Consider the following 19,848-nt stretch of genomic DNA (forward strand, 5'->3'; position numbering starts at 1 on the left):
TGCTGACGTTTTAACAAAAATGGCACTAAGTAAAAAGTATCATTTCATTATTTTCTTTATGATAGAGTTCAGAACAAAGTCTGAGGAGCCTTGCACATTTACACAGGAACATATGAATGTTTCCATTGTTGTTTGATGGCTGAATTTGTACATTATGGAAGGCAAGAGAAGGGGGAGGATTTTGAAAGAAATGATCAATTACAAAAGTGTGTGAATTATATTTGACTAAAAGGCATTCACACACACACACACACACACACACACACACACACACAAACATATATATGCAAACACACACACATATATATCCCCCACACCCCCTGCCCTAGTACTGGGGATTAAATCCAGGGCAGTTCTACCACTGAGCTATTTCACCAACGATTTTTATTTTTTATTTGGGACAGGGTATCACTAAGTTGCCCAGACTGGTCTCAAACTCACAAACTGCCTCAGTCTCCTGAGTAGCCGGGATCACAGGCATATGCTACTGTGCCTGACTATCATGAATGGTATTTAATCTGATATAATAATATGTGACAATGTTTTAAAAATATATTTTTTATTGGTGATGACCTTTTAAATATTGTATCACTTAAAAAAACCTCTAGGTTCTCATGTATGCAACTGATTTGTAAAATAACCATCTTTTTTCACTTTTCTTTGCTTCACATTCTACCACAGGAAACTTGCAGAGAGTATATATTCAAATACATGTGGCCATCACTAAAAGAATTCTTAGATTAGTTCTGTTACAAAAACACTTTATACTGGATGGATTCCTAAAGAGCACCCAGTGTAAAATCATTGATAGCATTTATGAGATTTTTTTTAACCAAAATTTAAAGTATCACTTTGGAAATAATAATTTTATCCTATGCAAAATATGTAAGAGAGAACATGGTATGTACATGTGTGTTTCAAGTATGTGTATGCAATGAAATTCTTTAAGGTACAGATGGAAGTTTATATTGATTTCAGTAAAGACCAGAACATAATGATAACATGAATAACAGATAATAGCATCTGGCACTTTTAACATTTTAAGCCCTGAAATCTTTGGAGAACTGACAGTTGAATGAAACTGACAGCCCTAGTTATTTCTCAGTACTTTCCTTTTGAGATATTTTGAGTTTTTTCCAAATTCAGGATTTTTTTTTTAAGGGGGCATCTGGACAGGCTATTTCACTGAGAGAGACAGACAATATTTTCTGAAAATTACCACCAAAATTAAGCAACTGTTGTGCATATGAACTAGATAACAATGAATTAGAAATAATCACTCGATTTCTGGTCATGTGAATGTTGTGTGTATATTGTGTGTGGCACAGAGGAGGTGGCAAAGTGGCAAAGTGGCAAAGGGAAGGACGGGTAGGAGCAGGACACACCACATTCTGGTGTTCAAACATTCTTGATGTATTGTCGGAGCCACGTGCAGCAATTCAAGAGAGCTCACTGGGAAGTGACAAGAAAGACCCAGTGCTGTAACTGGTTTCTGTGTACACATATGGAGACCTGCCTAGGTCAGAGGACTTTGGTTTTGCACCCTCAAAAATATCAGTGACAATGGGCTTCCATCACACTTTGCCACACACCATCTCTTCATTATTTGTAAACTTTAATTTCTCTCCCCTCTCCCTCTCTCTGTGTGTCTTAGTGCATTACGGCTCCCCCCTTCTCTCCATTTTCCCTTCTGAACCTAATACTTAAATTCTGTATAACAAGGTCCAACAACTATAACTCCCCAAGCATCACTTTTCTCCTCTAAAAAAATGTGATGCCAATCCTGCCTTGCAGGAGTTTTGGGATAATGAGACACTATATAGAAACATTCTTTGTCTTTACTCTTGTTGCACATAGTATCCTTCTAATACCCTCTCCATGATGACACTGAATACAAACTACCTTTTCAAAATAATACCTATCAAGCCTCACATTTTATTTTCAAGATTCAGAACAGGATGTGATAAATACTCCGTTAGTAGATCACCCTGGCACACATAAAAGAACAAAGTACAAGGGTGAGAAATTGTACTGGGGAGTTAACAATGATTCAGGAGCACTTTGTGTGTGTCCCCATCAACTATAGCTTCTCAAGCAATGACTCACCCTGTGCCAACAGCTGGGACAATAAGCTTTCAGCCTAAAAACATATTTTGCCAACTCAAACGTAGGGCAAGCACTTCGAGTCCAAAAATGAGAATCTCTGGTGTCCTCCTTGTCACTGTCAGTGGCCCTGAATTTTGACATAGGTTCTAAATTCCAGATTTCAGAATACTCAGGTTGAAAATTGCAGCAGTAAAAGACTCAGCTGTGAAACCTGAAGTCAGTTTGTCATTCTCAAAACAAAAACAAAAACAAAAACAAAAAACACCTTAAAAAAACCCTCCTTCAAATATTTGTGTATTTGCAGGGATATGAAATACTGTCACAAATCTATGTGCATTAGATAAACATTTTCCAGTTGAATCTTTAAAGTTGTCAAGATGAATCAAAGTGTCTTTTAAAATTATGCGAAAAAACACAGTTGGAAAGTAAATATAAAATATTTGTTATGAGACTCATTTTTTGCCTTTCTGGGTAATGGGAAACATAGCCAAGGAGATAATGGAGGGGGGGTATTCAGAATATAAGGGGTGCAATGTTGACACTAAGGCTAAGGGCACACAATTATAATCAATGCCAAACAATACAAGATACACTACACAAAAATGAGAATCTACTTGAAGAAAATTTGCTTTACTACTACTCAGGACTGGATCTCTCTGTCTGACATGAGTTTGAATACTGAAGAAGCTTTCTGCTGAATGCACTGACAAAGGTCCCTTGACAACATGGTCACATGGATAAGGACAGAAATCCTAGATGCCACTTTGCACATGGCATTGAGATGCTCCCAGAGATTAGAACACCCTGGGATTTTGACCCTGTACAATTCATGCAAGAACAGGGAGGCAGTTACAGTTACCTTGTAAAGTATTATCCTTCATGGATAATAATGACTTCTACTCAACCCACATCCACAGATCCTGTGCTTAGTGTTAGGTATGCCTTTAAGGGAGTGTGTGCCATATGCCATGATTAACTGGCAATTGACTGGCTGGAGATTAAGCAGTCTTGTGAATTGAAGAGTGTCTCCCTTTGCTAAAGCACACTTGTATGTAGTGGGATTAAATCAACAATCTTGACCTGTGAGGACTTTACCTCCAAGCAACCTGCCTACTTTCTAGCATGCTTCAGACTTCCATTTCAGACAAGTGGTGCAGCATGACCAAGTAATGTGAATGGGGACAGATTTCTAGATTTTATAAACAGATGCAAGTTCAGTGTAAGGTTTTTTGTTTTTTTTTTTTGCACAAGCCTGAACGGCAGTGGATTATTATGGTGGACAGAAGAGACGTACCTTTTCCAGTTTAAAATCATCACACATTATTTAAATAAAAGTATTTCCTAAAATACAGCTTGAGAAACCCTATTTTGAAAATTCAAATCCAAAATGCCAACATGATACTTAAAAATTTTCTTTCAATTTTGTAGCATTTTGAATTTCAAAATTTTGGGATAGGGAAGTTCAACCAATAGTCCATGCAAAACCTCTAAATTCTGAAACACTTCTTGTCCCAAGCAATTCAGATAAGGGGTACTCAACTTGCTGTATTGTGACAGATTGATTCCAGACTTTAGGTGAAGTTTTAGAAGCCCAGCAAAATAAAGTGAAGAAAGTCAGTAGGGCACATTCTGACTAAAAGCCACTGTGGTATGACTCCCTTCATCTTTCCACGTGATATCAGGGATGGTGGGACTTCTTCTGGGTACCCATCTCTGACAACCCCATGCAGGGTTAGCTGTTCTGTCCTCTCTATATTGGGTGTCTGCCTGTGCTACTCTGTTTACCAGTGCTTTTGGATATGGGTTAGTCCTCCTATTGAATTCTGAGCACAGGTGTGACTGAGATGCACATGCATCATGGAAGTGGGTCTATCTGTTGCTGCAACTCACTGTTTGGACTTGGAGATGCCAGTGAAAGTGTGTGGAGAGAAAGAAGGGAAGGCGGGAGGGAGGAAGGAAGGAAAGGAAGGAGAATTTGGAAACAGCCCAATCTTGTGATCACTACTGCGTATACTGACTCACACTCTGAGATGTTAAAGCCAAAATCATATTAGATCCCCACCTCCTGCAAGTCTGTGAACTCAGAAAGCTGAAAAAGAAGGTGTATACTTCTGTAGAGAATGGCTATTTCAGTCCTTTAAACGTATCAAATGACAATCCCATCAACTACTTTTCTGACAAAAAGCAAAATAGGATCACTCATTGGAATTATTATGTACACACCTGCAATTATAGACGGCTTAAACAATGGGAGTTCTAACTGTCCAAACTTTTAAGTGACACTAAGTAGTTCATGGTGAATCAGGCCAAGTTAAGCAATTCAGTCTATAGAGGTAAAGGTTAAATTGGCTCTGCCAGGTAACAACTTCTGGCTTTGAGGATAAAACCACCTCTGAGATAACCAAATACACAAATAAGTCTCCTCAACTTTGGGATTGATACAATTTAGACATCCAACATTTATGATCCAGTACTTCAAACAACGACTCTATACACAGACATGCCAACACAGTTCCTTCATGAAACCAAAGAAGCAGACTTGACATGGTTCCAAAACTGTTTCTGATTGGATTTCATCTTCAACCTTCTGGTTCAAAAAGAATTAGTGAGCTGGCATTTCCCCTTTATGATGGGACAGATAATAAAATCAATCTTGCAGTGCAGAAATTGTCACTGTCATGGGGATAAGAGCTACTATAATGAATATTATTTTAGGCAAGTGAAATATAGGCAGGTGAAATTTCATGTGAAATTTAAAGCTATCACTTAATCACAATCTAAAACAAGGTATAGGATTCCATACTATAAAAAAGGAATATGAAATATCATGTAGGAGAAAAAAGCTAGTAATACTCTGCAGTCATGATCTATCTCCAGCTTATTGATTGACACATTGAAACAATACCTCTTTCTCCTCCTCTGTCTTCCCATGAGTTTTGCTATAGTTGATAGGAGTGTCCCAGCCCTCTTGGTCACAGAGAGCCTGATAGAATGCTGCATTGACCAGAATGCTGCTTGTTTTGAATGGGGAAGATGAAGGTGTTGGAATGGTAGTATTAGAGGAAGTTAGGGGTGCAGCCTTGTCCAGGATTCGATTTTTTTTCATGCTTAAGTCCAATGTCCCATTTTCATCCACTTCTATCTCGGCTCCCTGATACACAACAGGAAACAGAAAAACATTTAAGCAGTTTGCAGTTATAGCTGAGCCATGTGGGGCTTTTAAGGGATAATTTTAAATGTAAGCTTTTATGGAAGTATATCTGCTTTTAAATCAAGCTTTCTGATTTGCATTGGGTAATGTTCATTTCTTAGGCAGACTTTTAAGAACAGTTCCATTAGTGAGCTTCATGTTTCTGGGTTTAAATAAAGTAAGCTTAATATAAATAATAAGATGTTCCAAATACTAAGAATATTGGCTAAAATTGTTTTGTGTATGTACACATTTTTAAAGTTTAGCTGTAAATCTTCTTTTCTACTTTTTAGAATTATTATTCCAAATTCATCATTTAAAGCATTAACATTTGTGTTCATCAAAAGGCACATATAACTCCCCAACTCCCCCATCACAATATTAAAGTAACATGAGAAATATGCAAACATAACCAGCTGGAAGAGAATCTTTATTGGAATATCATATAAATATGAAAGCAATGTTTCACCCTAGGTTATTTGAACTGGAAAGCTTTGTTAAATCATGGTGGGTGAGAAGAGAGAGGCAGACAGTGCAACCAGACTTCACACTCAGGGGCCCTCAGGTAGCAGCTGATGGTGTGACTATTTGGGGTTTAATAATGATAACTTCAGGAAAAAGATGTTTATTTTGCAGATGCTTAGCATGAGACTTAAAACTAATGTTGCTCCTTGTGATACCTTTTGCCAAGCTTTTTCAATTTTTAATTTTTTAAGAAACAGTATTGCATTCTGTATTTGGCTCAAGTCCCAATAAACTGCTCATGTGTTCTGGATCTGCTTCAAGATTCACACCACAGGGTGGCTTGTATAGAGTCAGGAATTGCAAACATTGCCATGCAGTAACTCCACAAAGCTGGAAGAACATGCTTTTCATTTTTCCAAATAGGTCAAATAGCACCTTTCTGGTACATTCAACATCATCTATCAATTCACAATTAACTTCTTGACAGTTTCTTTACTCTTTCTTTTTGGTTGGTAAAGCAAAAGTCCTGAATGTACTAGCAAGATCCCTAATGCCCACCATCAACAGTTACTTTCCTGGGGTTGCATTTTAATTTCTCCCTACTTCTACCCTCTGTCCTCTGAGCATTTGCCACTGAGTCCTGGGCAGCACTTAGTCTGACTTGTCATTTATGCCTGATTAAAAAAAATAAAAGCACCTCGTCTATTTGCTTGTTTTATGCACAAAGTTCATATTTTCAATCTCTCATTCTACTAGCTAGATATGGTGCATTATATTTGTAGGAGGTAAATACACTTCTAATATGTTGTACTAAGATGCTTTGGCTATATCTTTCTGTCCCTTTTTAGTAAACAGTTTAATCTCCTGTGATAGTTTTAAGCCCTGAATTTGACAGTACAGCTTATCCTGGATAATAACGTAGTAACCACAACATCTTATGCCATCTGTATAATATCAAATACGTTTTTATACCAGCATTAATAAACCTTAGTTACAAAAATCCAAGATATTAACCATATCAGTGCCATGTGCTCTCTCCCTTCCATGATCTCACAATGTATTCTGCCAGAAACGCATCAAAACAATTTTTGGCTTTATAGCTGATATGTAACTATAGCAATGAAAGAGAGCTATAGTAATCAAGTTTAATGGCCAACGTAAAGTAAAATGCTAAATATTGTAGTTGCTGACATTTTTCATAAAAAAATTAAAAAAAAAACTTGGGTTAAGACTGCACAACCAACATTCACATAAAATTCCAGACCTCTGTGACAGATGGCTTAGGAAAAAGAAGCCATGTGACTGGGCTGCAGAGTTTTATAGTGAAAAACCCATAAATAGTGCAGATTCAATCTCTCTGAAAAATACAACTATTCCAAGACAACACTCATATATATTTTAGTTTTTACAGGAAAAAGAATTCCAGATAGTAAATTTTTTTTTAAATATGAGAAATTCTAGGAGTTGTTATGATTATACATCTTGAGTAATCAGGGCTTGAGTGAAAAATAAAATCCCTCCTAATGTTTAAAAGAGGTGCTTTTGTAGACCCATGCCCCAGCCGGCTGCTCTGAGCACCTGACTTGACTCGGAGAGTGAGCTGCGTGTTGGGGAGCCGGGTACAGATGGGCTCTAAGTAAGCACACAGATGCATTCAACAATTACACACAGTAACAGCTAAGGGTCCCTTTCTGCCCATAGATGGGAGATCGCACATTTATAGCATGGTTTTTTATTCAGAGCAATATCAATAGGCATCACTTCTCTGGGCTTGAAACTCTAAATGGCAAAACAAAAGGGGCGGGGGAGGTGGGAGAGGCCAGTGGAGGGAAGAGGCTACAGTCACAGCTCATATGGTCCTGTCCCTCCTACCCCTTCTGACATTCTGATTCTTCAAAGTGATATTTGGGATCCTTATATTAAGTATTTACATGTATGTTTTAAGTTTTTTTGAGGCTAGGGTATACTTTCCATCCTGGGAAAATCATCAAGGTCCATCTATTTCAGCCATTTTTGAGTGATACTACCTACCTTTTATGTATTCAATAAATTACTGCGAAAGCATTTTAATGTGTTTAAGATACTATATTTTGGAGAAAAAATAAACTTGAGAAATAAATTGTTCCTCCCTTGAAGGGGCTTATTTTGTGCCTATAGATTTCTAGTGAAAGAAAATTTGATAATTATATGTATATATTATTATTATTAAATTGAAAGTTGAAAGAATTAATGATTATAATCTTTATTTGTACCACAAAATAAGCACTGACATCACTATCCAACAACAGAAAAATGGTTAATGAAATGGTACACATTATATGGTCAGTAAAATGTTAATTATGAGGTCTGAGTAACAAGTGATATGGAAAATCTTCATATCATTGAAAATAGGAAAGAGCATGACATTCCTGCTATGCTTACAACTAGGGAAAAGAGACAATTTGTTTTTGAAGACTAAGAGGGAAAACACATAAATTACCATACTTGTATTTAGAGAATAGGCTTACAGCTGTTTTCCTTCATTATTTTCCAAGCAAATGATAATATTATCTTGTTTTGACAATTAAAAATTATACATTTAATGGGGGTAGGAATGAGAATAGAATGAATTGGACGTTATTATCCTATGTACATATATGATTACATGACCTGTGTGATTCTATATCATGTACCCAGACGAATGAGAAGTTATGCTCCTCTTATGCATGGTGTGTCAAAATGCATTCTATTGTCATGTAGAACTAATTAGAATAAAAATTCATACATTTAAATATGTTGCTGATGTGAAAACAACATTATCATTTTACCTAAATATTCTGATTATGAAAATTCCTAATTTTCACAACATTGATAAAATAAGACATATTGCTTTCCTTCTTTTTCAAACTCTCTATTAACCCACGAGAGATCACCTGCCATCTTTTGACTTGGCAGGAAGGAAGTGCAACCTAAGTGTCATTCCACTTAGGTTTCTGCTGCAATTCACCCCTGGCCTTCTCTCACAGCCTCTGTTCTTTCCTTCTTGCTTCTGTTCTTTTTATCTGGGGAGTACCCTCTCTGTATTGGAAGCTATCTTCAGTATGTTTTTGAAGTAGGTAGGTTATTAATAAGTAAATGAAATGGAAATATTTTATTCTTACTCAATGACAATCAAGCCGTAAGACTCTTAGCTTATAAGCTTGTGTAATATATTTAATGAAACAGAATGATGGGGTGCAGAGAAGAAGTGACTAATGTATAGTGTAAAATTTAAATAAAATTTACAGCCACTTCCCGAAAATCTTTGTCTGGCATTTGAAATCATAGTATTAAACTCTTGGGGGGACCGACAGTCTATATAACATAAGGTCTTTTAAAAAAAGAAGTCACATGGATGAGAATTCAAATTTTAATTCCAACAATTGTAGCTGTGCCAGTTAGAGAAAATCATCTAGTATCTTTACAGTACTGTTTCTTCCTCTTCAAAGTTAGAGAATATTAGCTACTTCACTTCTAGAATATTAGGATTAAAATGGATTCATATGGGCAAAGTGTTTATGTATAGTGCCTGGCATATAGTAGGTGTTCCATAAATGATGCTAATAAGGGTTTTTGAACATCAAAAGAGACATACCCCTAGGTTATTAAGTATCTAGTTTTCCTGCACTTATAGGAATAGTCCTTTTGCTCCCTGGGCCAAGACCCTTATCACATTTCACTCACGTCGTATGGTTCAATCTGTCCTGATGTTCAAGTTACTGGAGAAGACTGTGTTTGGATTGTAATCATCCAGGGCCACCAGGCTATTCCTGTTAAGAGGCAGCAGGAATGGTGCTGCGACATCATGTCGTTTCGAGGCCTTGTTCAAGCACAAAACAGACTTTGAACTTTAAACATTTCAAGCAAGTGTCAATTTTTTGTTTTCTTTTAAGGCACACTGTGCATATGTCATTTTGTCTAAACAGGTGGGGAAAACACCAAAACAAACAACAGAATGCTTGGCAAGCAGCAGATGAGGATAAAGATAGACTGTGAAGCGTGTTCCTACCTCTGTCGATCAGGGTGGGAGGAAGGAAGGAAAATGGGGAGCGGATTTGACTCAGGCTGGCACGGCTCTCATGGGGCACTGGAGGAAACTGCTCAGCAAACCCATGAGGCTCACTCCCTGCCTGTAGGTACCAGGTGCTCTGCTCTTGCCAGGAGTCACAGTATCAAGACCAAGGGGAGGTGTTGGAAGCCATGGCTCATTTATGTTTCACGACTCATATGAATTCCAAATTAAAATGTGGAACATGATAGACATCTTAGAACCAATGAGAGTACTATATGTCACACAGAATTACCTTTAACCTTTATGATATTCCTCTAAGACTGGAAAGTACTAATTGTTTTCTATTGACCCGATTCCTTAAAAAGATACTTAAACCACACGCAGGCAATTTTGGTGGTGCCAATGTATTATGCATAGGCCAGATGGTATTTTAACAGATAAATAATTCCTTTAAAAATCTTCTACTTTTAGGAGGCAAAGGGTTATGTTTGGGCAGTGACCAGCAATGACTGACAAGCATTGGTGTTCTCCACATTGAGCACAATGGGCGCCTGAGCTTGGTGGAGATTAGCTGGGTGAATGAACAACAACATACACAAGTAGGCGCCTTCAGTGCTGGGAAGGGACAGAGAAGCAAAGTGTCTTAGTGTATGAGGCTAAGAAAATATCTGAGGAAAAGTGTATTTTCGTTTATCTGTATCATCTTTCATTATTTTTAGGCTATGCAGGAACTCTAAAGTTTTACTGTTCCTCTGAAAACAACCTGTGTTCCCTTGATTTTCCTTAAGGGTGGGGATTTTGCAAATTACCGATTCAGATCTCCCACTAACCTTGGGAGTCAGTTGTGTGCTCACATAGGACATGAAAAAAAAAAAAAAACTGTATTAGCCCCACCAAGTAGGCACGCAGGCAAATTTTAAGTTAGTGGCATTTGACTTGATTTTAAAAGGTTGTGCCAATAAGTGACAGTCTGATCTTTAATTCATTCTCCTATTGGGTGTGTTAAACAACCGAAGAGAGATATTCATTGCATAAAAGTAAGGAACAAATGGGAACAAAGGGAAAATAAGAAATCAGTTATCATCCAAGTTATGATCAAATTAATAATTGATCTCATCTCTTCAAACTCTATGCTTTATCTAAAACAATGCAAGTCAGGTACCATAACCAGAAGGTCACTTTTTGTGAAGGGTGTGTTGGGGGGGGGTACTGGAAATTGAACCCAGGGGCTTTTATATGCTAGGCAAGTGCTCTACCACTAAGGTACATACCCAGGCCCAGAGGGTCATTTCTTTTATCTTGCTTGCCTGTAAGTTCCTTGAAGGTAAGATATGTGGCTTAATCTACCCTTAATCTAGCACTTAGAGACCTTCTGGAGAGTATAGCTATGGGTTCTCTGCCAGGATGTCTCTCTAATATACCAAGAACTCTCCATTACAGAAGTATAAGGAAAAGCTGTATATTTCTACATTCTCACTGTTAAGTAAGAAATAAGAGATCAAGAGATCTGTTTATCTGGGCTATCAGAGATAAACATACTAGCAATCTGCCATGGAGGAAAATCAAATCTAATAGAAGGAGAATCAGGCTAGCATTCAATGTGGGGAGGAAGACTATACTCAACCTTGCTTTAGGAGAAGGCTCAGAGTAAAGTGTGACACTAACAACAGAAAGGACCCACGTAGGCACTGTTTGCTCAGAGGCCATTTTTCAGAGTTAATTGCCTTGGCTTTTTCTCACTTTCACTAGAAGAAATTTTTTTTTTTTGTTTCAGGAATTGGTGAGATATTCTTCTGTATTCAGAAAATAGGATCCAACAAGGGCAGGATTCTATAAATTGTTAGAGTTGTGTGTGAATGTACATGTTGGCAGGATTCTGCACAGTGACGTTGCAGGGTGCCATATTTATTCTATTTTAACAATCACTATGTCCAAGGAGATAATGTTCATAAGAAAATGGCTTTTAAAACTCCTGACAGATCACTTTTTTTTAAAAACATCTTTCAGCACTTTCTGTTTCTTCCCTCCTCAGTGTCAAATCAATGGTTTGGTCTCTGCAGACTTGGCTGAGTTGGTAGCAGGAGGCTGAGCCCTACAGTGGAGTCACAATTACCCCAGGCAAGCCCAATCCACTCCACAGAACTGCCTTGGCACAAGGGGTGGAAGAATATACATTTGAAATAGACTATTTAAACTGTGCCAATTAAAGTCAGTCTTCTGATCAGAAATGTGTTTTTAAAAGAGAATATACACTAATAAGGAAAAAAACACTCAAATGTTTGCCATCTTTGTTACATTGTTGATGTGAGCAATCTGATGGAACACTAAGAATCTTAAGGTGAAAGACAGAATTCTGAGGAGCAGAGCACATTTACATGTGCAGAGGGAAAGCATGCATCTTAGCACCATTACTTGAGTACTTTAAGTGACATTAATAATTATAATACCAGTAGTCTTATTTTCACAGGACAGCTTAAACCATCAAGAAATAAAGTACTAGCAAGGAAGCTATGTTAGTATTTCTGCAACCAGATCTCTATTAGAATATACCTTTAAAAAGAAATTTACTCAAATTTAAAATGTGGATTTAAAAATAAAGTTGCATTTTAAAATCCTGCAAATCATTTGCCTATGGCAATAGTTTGTGGCTGGGATTCCTTTGAATTCAGACAGTCAGGTATTTTCTTTATATTTTTAGAGAATGTGATCTTCTTTGTTTAAGAACCTCATTTGTTTAAAAATTGTTTTTGAGTGCTTTTTGGCCACCAACTCTTCCTGGGGTTTACTTGGCTCAGTTTTGTCCAGAAGCTAATTCTGATTCTTCTGTCAAATGCTCGGTGGCACTGCACTACCTGCTCTCCTGAAGGCCTGGCACGGCACAGGAGAGCAGCTGACCACTCCAGAGAGGCTGTTCTTAAAGGGGAAAAAAGGGTACAGGCTTTAATTGTCTGGGTTTCAGGGTTTCAGTTTAAGCTAGGGAATCTTCCACTTACAGCAAAGGTAAAAGCTGTTATCAAGTAAGCCTGGGCACTTTATTTCAGCTGGCTTCAGCCATCTAGGTAGGGAAATAATTTCTTTTAATTGAAGTGCTTTGTGTAAATAGGAGTTACTGGCTTCAGTGGGAGGAAGTAGCTTGAGCCCCTACAACCTCCTCTTGTGGATCATTGGGCACTTGCAAAGTCTCTCACTGGCAAAAGGCCAGGCATGAAGGCTCTGTGTATGTATTAGTCAGGTTACCATGAGCATACCCATGTACTTCTCATATGTGGAAAGGAGAAGCTGTAGAAAAAAATCTGATTCATATTTCATGGGCTTCAGAAATGCAGTGTTTTCATAAAGATCACAATATATGATTTTGGATTAGAGTGTTACAAGTTCTCAAACCTCTCTGCTGATTTAATATACCCAGGAGTTCCCATGTGTCTTCTAAGAATGCTCCCACAACCTAGACTATATTATGTTATGAGACAGTAACATGTGCAATAATAAAATTTCATGGGTCAGTTTTGCAAATGTTTTGCCAGTTGCTGTTTAATCAAATATTTCTTATCATCTTTGATTTGCAGGCAGCAAAAGCTTCTATGATCAAGATTTATTTTAATATCAATCCTCTTTTCTTATTCGATCAAATCCCCTTAACAAAAATAGCTTTGAAATCTGTAAATTCTCCCCTACCAGTCTCCATAACTCACTTCTCCCTAAACTATGGTACCCCATTTTCCAGAAGAGCCACCAGCCAAGGGATGCACACTTTTCTTTCTTTGGACCCACCAACTTCATCCACTGTCAATGTTCCTCTTCCTAAGACAGGGAGGGGATGGCTTTAGGGTGGAGGAGCTGAGTGGTGGCAAATGTGGTTAGGAACATGAAAGGCAGTTTATTCTCACGGTTCTGTCGCTGGCCCACCCTCCGGGCTCTTGGACTGGCCTACCTTGGCATGCAGACTCTGTGGTTTGTTGGAGAGGATGTCTGCGGCTTCCCTGCAGCGGGTGGAAAGGTTCAGGATAGCAGCAGCTGCTGCTATGTGGGTGTCTTCACTACATTGACCGTAGCTATAAGAGCTGGCACGGCTCGCGCTCTGTGTGTGGGCGCCTGCACTAGGCAGTCGATTAGGAAATTTGACTGGATTTGAAAAATGCTTTGCTGTTGAAGAGAGATTTGATTAGCAATTGCATGTACGTGGTTTTAGTCATTAAATAGATTTGTTTTTTAAAGATATAACTTCTTGCATTAAAATATGTGAAGAATAAATTAATGCATGAGCCATTATCCATTGGTATGTTAAATGAAGGTTATTCAGATGGGTTTTTATGGAGGTTCACAGATCAAATGATGTGATTGCTGGGAGAGAATGCCTATTCTCTTAATATTTTTTGTATTGACATTTCTTATGACAAAAACTCTATGACTAATGTTATGGGGCAGGTGCACTGGCAACATTTGTGGCAAAAAATGTAGCTCAAAACCCTACAAGCAAAACCTATCAGGGACTACAGAGAGTTTAAGGCATGTATATCTAAAAATTATGTATGTATAGGGCCCATAATTCCAGTACAGAAAAAATACATCCTTTCAATATTTGTTTTCACAATGATAATTTATACTTAGATACGTAATTGTATTTTTATTTGTTGACACAAAGGTTTGTTCCATACTTGAACTAGTAGAAAGTGTTCTTCATCCAAATAGAAGAAACTAAATAGATGGTGGAGTCTTTAATGAGCTGGCATTTTGCATATTCAGGGAGAGCGAGATAAGCAAAGGACAGGGAGGAAATGTTCTCAAGGTGAACAGAAAGGCAATTTGGTTATCAAGACCGAGTTTATATTTTATTTTTCTGTTTGGAGTAGCAAGGCATTACTGAGAGATAGAATTACACATATTTCTCTTCACTGTGGGGTGTCTGTAAATATTACTCAAGGTAATAGGAGAAACACCCAAGATTTAATAAGAGCTGATACAAAAGTGTTCACCTGTTTATTTTTCATTGAGTATTTATTATTTTAAAAATTTGATTGTTTTTCATAAGACCCAATATAAAATATTACCAAATGTTATTCCTATAATTACAAGAATATAAAAATGTCTTTGAATGCTTTGCCATTTTAAAAATCAATATCCATATTATGTGAGTATATAGAATGTTCTTATTAAATGGCTGTATGTGCATTAAACATATGTTTTTGTGTATATATGAAGTGCATAAAAATAAAATTATATATCTGTAAAACTGTACAGATAGATATAAAACATTGTTTGTGTGTATAACATTTTTTTTTCCCCTGAATCTAACAAGTTGTCATTGGTTATTTAAGTTTGCTGGGACCTATTTTTTGGTAAGAATAGGCAAAATATCTTTTGGAATAAAGTGTACTTTTTATCAATGGGTAAAGTCCTTTCAAATCTGTTTATATATTGCTAGATTTTATCATTTACGATGCTGGCGTCAGACAAAGAACTTTGAACATGCTAGGCAAGGGCTTTACCTCCAAATTGCATCTCTAGCCTTACTGTTGGTTTTACACTCAGTCTAGGTGCAAGATCTAAAGGATTTCAGGGGTTTGTATTGCTGTAAAAAAATCAAGCTTCTTCCTTAATGGAAGTTAAGCTACCTAATGCAAAAATCATTTTCTGTATTTGTTCCCAATATTTATTTTCTCACCTTTTTATCAGAATATTTAGGTACTCCAAACAACCTGAAGAAATAGGTAAGTAAAAACATCAAGTTTTTGCCGGGCATGGTGGCACACCTGTAATCTCAGTGACTTGGGAGGCTTAACTAGGAGGATTGAGAGTTCAAAGCCAGCCTCAGCAGTGGTGAGACGCTAAGCAACTCAGTGAGACCCTTCTCTAAATAAAATACAAAATAGGGCTGGGATGTGGCTCAGTGGTTGAGTGCCCCTGAATTCAATCCCTGATACCCAAAACACAAACAAAAAACCCCCAAACCACCAAGTTTTATACATTATATCTTCCACATGAACCTGGCAGAAGTAGAGTATTAGTTTATTTTAAATATTTGTATATTAATTCTTAAATTTGTGAGTACATGCCATGAGAGCCACGCACATTTTTTTCCTGGTAAAAATCTCGATTCCTGAATTGAATTTCTTCTTAGATCTTTCACTTTTCCCAACCCCATCTTCAGCCTGAATGCTTTTGCTGACCTAAGTAATATATTGAGTAGCATTTCAATATTTTATCTGATAATTTCCATCATTTCAACGTGAATAAAAATAATGTATCACAATAGCCATTGCATTTTTAAATATATTAATCCTAATCCTAAATGTGAATTAAATGTTTCTTTAAAATTACCACATTTGGATGCAACAATGGCTGAGTAGTTGTAGAATAATTAACTCATTAACTATTCACTACATTCAGTGTAACTTCAGGATAAAAGCAGTAACGCTGATCAATTATTTTATTTTGCTGCACAATCTATTTTTTTCCTGTCAGCTTTAAGTAGTATAGTATATACTTGAGCAGCCTCCCTCAACATCACACATTTACACAAGATGCATTTGAGGGGAATAAGAATTTAAATTTGAAGCTTACATTCAGGAAATGGTGGAGTTTTTCGTCCTTGCCCTGTTTGTACAAGGGGACGTTTACCGAAGACTTGGGCATCAAAACTGGCATAATCAAATGGTACTTTTCCAAACTTCTCTTGTTCTTTCGATACTGTGGCTCTGGGAGAAGTGATGGCTTGTGATCGGAAATTGAACTCAATTTGCTTCACCAAGCTTGTCCTGAAGAGAGTGGGGAAGTAGTTCAAAATAAAATGAGATCATCATGAGTGTATGAGTGTCAAAATTTCCAAGATAGAAGTGTCACTGCCCGTAGGTACCCACAGAGACACTGCACAATAACAGGAAAGTGGTCACAACACAGGAAGGCAGAGTACTCTGGACACAGAGCAAGAGATGGAGGGATGTTCTGGACTCTGCCTGGTTATGATTTCTACTACATATTTAGTGTTCCAGTCTTCCACTGGCAAGATAAGAATATGCAGTCTCCATTTACCTCATGAAGATGTCATGAGTAACATGTTGTCGGCACTTTAAGTTCTGCAGAGAAAAGTGATGTGTGACTACACAACTAAAGTATGTGTTAAGGCACTGGTGTATGCATTTTGCTTATTAAAATTGTTAATTATTAGCAATGAATAGTTATGATCATTCATTGCTAATAATTAACAATTTTAATTATTTAATTGTTATGATCATGCCTGCTGCCTATGGGACAGTGTAGACACCAGAAGACTTGATTCCCAAATTTTGAGTTCCAAAAAAAATTGTGAGGCTTTAGTTTCAATGATGGGTTTTGGATTAAATAAAGGAAAGTTTAGCTTCTACATACACATATTTGCAGGATTAGTGAATTTTATTATTATATATGTAATTTGGTTTATAGTCCTAAAGTTGCATAAATGTTCTAATCTAAAATAACATCAATCCTTTATGAAATTAGCAAAGTGTACTTTTTGTTATTTCTCTATTTGATAAATAATCTACTTAGGGAGAAAGTAAAGCATACAGTAATACTAACCTAGAATCCCATTTTAAGATTTCTAATTGCTCCTTAAGCAGTAATTCATGATTGTCACTTGACATATGTTTTTATTCATGTGATTCGAATGCCAATTTTTACTCTTTTAATTAAATCTATAGAAACAAAATATTAAGGGAAGCTATGCCCTGAAAATACTGAAATGCATAAGAGCTGTTTTGACATTTTAGCACCTCATTAACAACAGTTATCTGATCATTTCTCTCAATCCTGAAATCGTTTTTCCTACATGTCTGATTTTTGTAGAATAGACATACACCGTCACATTAAACTTCAACGTACATATTTTATTATTTAGGTATAAGATCTTCCAAACTAATAGATACAAAGAATATGGGAGCTACAAGGACAAATGGAAGTTATTTTATTAATAGCTATCCATCATAGAATAAAATTTTGCTCTAAAAACTACATGTATATGGGGGGCTTAAGGATAAACATATAATATCACATATTTTGAGGGGGTATTAGAAGTTTATGATGTATTTTCTCCAGGCAGAGAAGGTGAAGTCAATCACAAAGGGAAGCTTACCTGACTTGAGGGATGTGTTACATTAATGAATCAGAATTTTGATCACTGTATATTATTGAAGGCTTTATTCTTTTTAGACGCTACCCATATTGTGTTGCCTTAGCAAAGAAACCAATTTCAAGTTAAACTTCTGGAGGGTCTCTTAGCTCACTTAAGAGAGAAAGTATCATTCTCTAGACCAGCCTTTCCAATGAGCTGCCCACACAGGTCCACTGGTGGCTGAAAATGAGGGTCAGGCCACAATGAAGTGACACATAAGGGACATGAGGTCCTATTGAGCTGGATCCTGGCATGAAGAGAACATCAGAAACTTCCTGGGAGCTCCTACCTGTGTGCCTGGTCAGAACATGGCCCAGTTTGGGAAGAATCAAGCTGATTTTTATCCTGGGACATTGCCAATTTTTCAGCTGCAGCAATTGGACAACCAGAAAGACTGTTTCAAAAAAGAAAAGCGGGAGGATGTGAGTTAAAATGATAATATGATTTGCTTTGGCATGTGCCTCGCAGCATACTTGGCACACACTAAATGTTAAGTCATATTAATAGTTCACTTAGCACTATTCTCATATGAAAAGATCCCAAAGCGGTTTTCAAACTACATTGTCAATACTTGTCCCCCAACCCCATCTCAGTGATGCAAGGTAACAAGCTCATTTTAAAAAATCAAAATATTACATAAGGGAACAATAATTAAATTATTCTGAAACTTTTAATATTTTCAGCAGTCTGTGCTCATTCCAAATGCAATGGGTCTAGCTATAGATATTAGCATGGTAACTCTATAATTTATCTTAGGATATTTAGCAAATTTGAGGGATTGAATCTTATAGTTTAAATTGAAGTTTTCTTGGCCATGTGCTTATAATTCAAATAGTACCTCATAATCACAGTCCACACATAAAATGCACACACAAAACAATCAACATTTTCATATGCAAATATATACACACACATAATGCATTTGTATATAAATGCACATAAATGTTCTATTTTAGTTGCAGTCTCAATGGAAGTATGTTACCTCATTGCCTGGTTAACAGTCAAACCACTGTATGTGGAAGCCCTTTTGGTTCTTTCTTAATGCCTAAGGGGTGGGATCCAAGATAACCCATAAGCAACTCTTTTCAGTACCAACACTATAATGATGGGCTTCCAGCGTAGAAGAGAATATATTTTATTTGTCTGACTAAATGAACATGTAACACCAGCATCTTCAAATTTAACAGTTTTTCATTTTTGAAATTGGCTGCTAATAAAAAAACTTCTATGGAAGGAAATAATGAGGTGATTTTTCTTTCTTTTTGACTCTGCAAAAGTTGAGACTATTCCTTATCTATTTCAAGCGGTAACATATTTGATAGTGATGCAGTGATTTTCATAACACACAGCCCATAATTTGATTGGTGGAAAGCTTCAATTTTTTAAAATGTAAAATCATTAGCAAATCATCAGAATTACCTCCTGTGAGTGTTGCGATTACTGTTCACATGACCCCTTCCTGTGCATCCAGGGGTGGGACACTTGAGCACATTTTCATGCATGGCAAGAACTAATCACAAAATAGCACATTAAAGAGAAGAATAATTTACCATAAACATACAAAAAATCAACATGTTCATTTCTTAATTTTGCAATTAAATGACTTGTTACATAATCCACTATGCTCCCTCCCCAGATATATTTAGTTGAAAAAAAATAAGAACACCAGAACTTCAAAAATTAAATCTAGCAAGATTTATCATGTTAACTGCTCTGAACTCCAAGTAATATTTAACCATAGACTTAAACGACTCTATTCAGCTCATATTTAATTTAAACTGAAAAGTTCATCACCTTCCTTCCACATTCAAGTGCTTCCCCTGGAGGAGTGTTTGGAGAACAGTATTTGCCAAATAGCTCTTTCCACCTTTTCCCCAATTTGAAGTTCTGCCTGTGGTCTTTTTTAGTTCC

The 19,848-nt window shown here is 36.8% G+C and overlaps 1 protein-coding gene across 4 annotated transcripts in view; it reads right to left on the bottom strand.

Annotated features, from left to right (window-relative positions):
• Positions 1-19,848, bottom strand: part of St18 (ST18 C2H2C-type zinc finger transcription factor) — a 61,038-nt gene that overhangs the window by 26,494 nt on the left and 14,696 nt on the right. For 2 of the 4 annotated variants that reach the window (XM_076835669.1, XM_076835668.1), the window contains 5 exons: positions 19,357-19,447; positions 18,227-18,331; positions 16,353-16,546; positions 13,723-13,934; positions 5,012-5,257 (listed from right to left, as the gene is read on the bottom strand). In XM_076835669.1, coding sequence (XP_076691784.1) covers positions 5,012-5,257; positions 13,723-13,934; positions 16,353-16,546; positions 18,227-18,331; positions 19,357-19,447 — 848 coding nt within the window. The remainder of the gene's footprint in view (positions 1-5,011; positions 5,258-13,722; positions 13,935-16,352; positions 16,547-18,226; positions 18,332-19,356; positions 19,448-19,848) is intronic. The other 2 variants (XM_076835671.1, XM_076835670.1) reach the window with 1 other exon arrangement.

The sequence above is a fragment of the Callospermophilus lateralis genome, chromosome 16 (assembly GCF_048772815.1).
Source record: "Callospermophilus lateralis isolate mCalLat2 chromosome 16, mCalLat2.hap1, whole genome shotgun sequence".
Taxonomy (NCBI): domain Eukaryota; kingdom Metazoa; phylum Chordata; class Mammalia; order Rodentia; family Sciuridae; genus Callospermophilus; species Callospermophilus lateralis.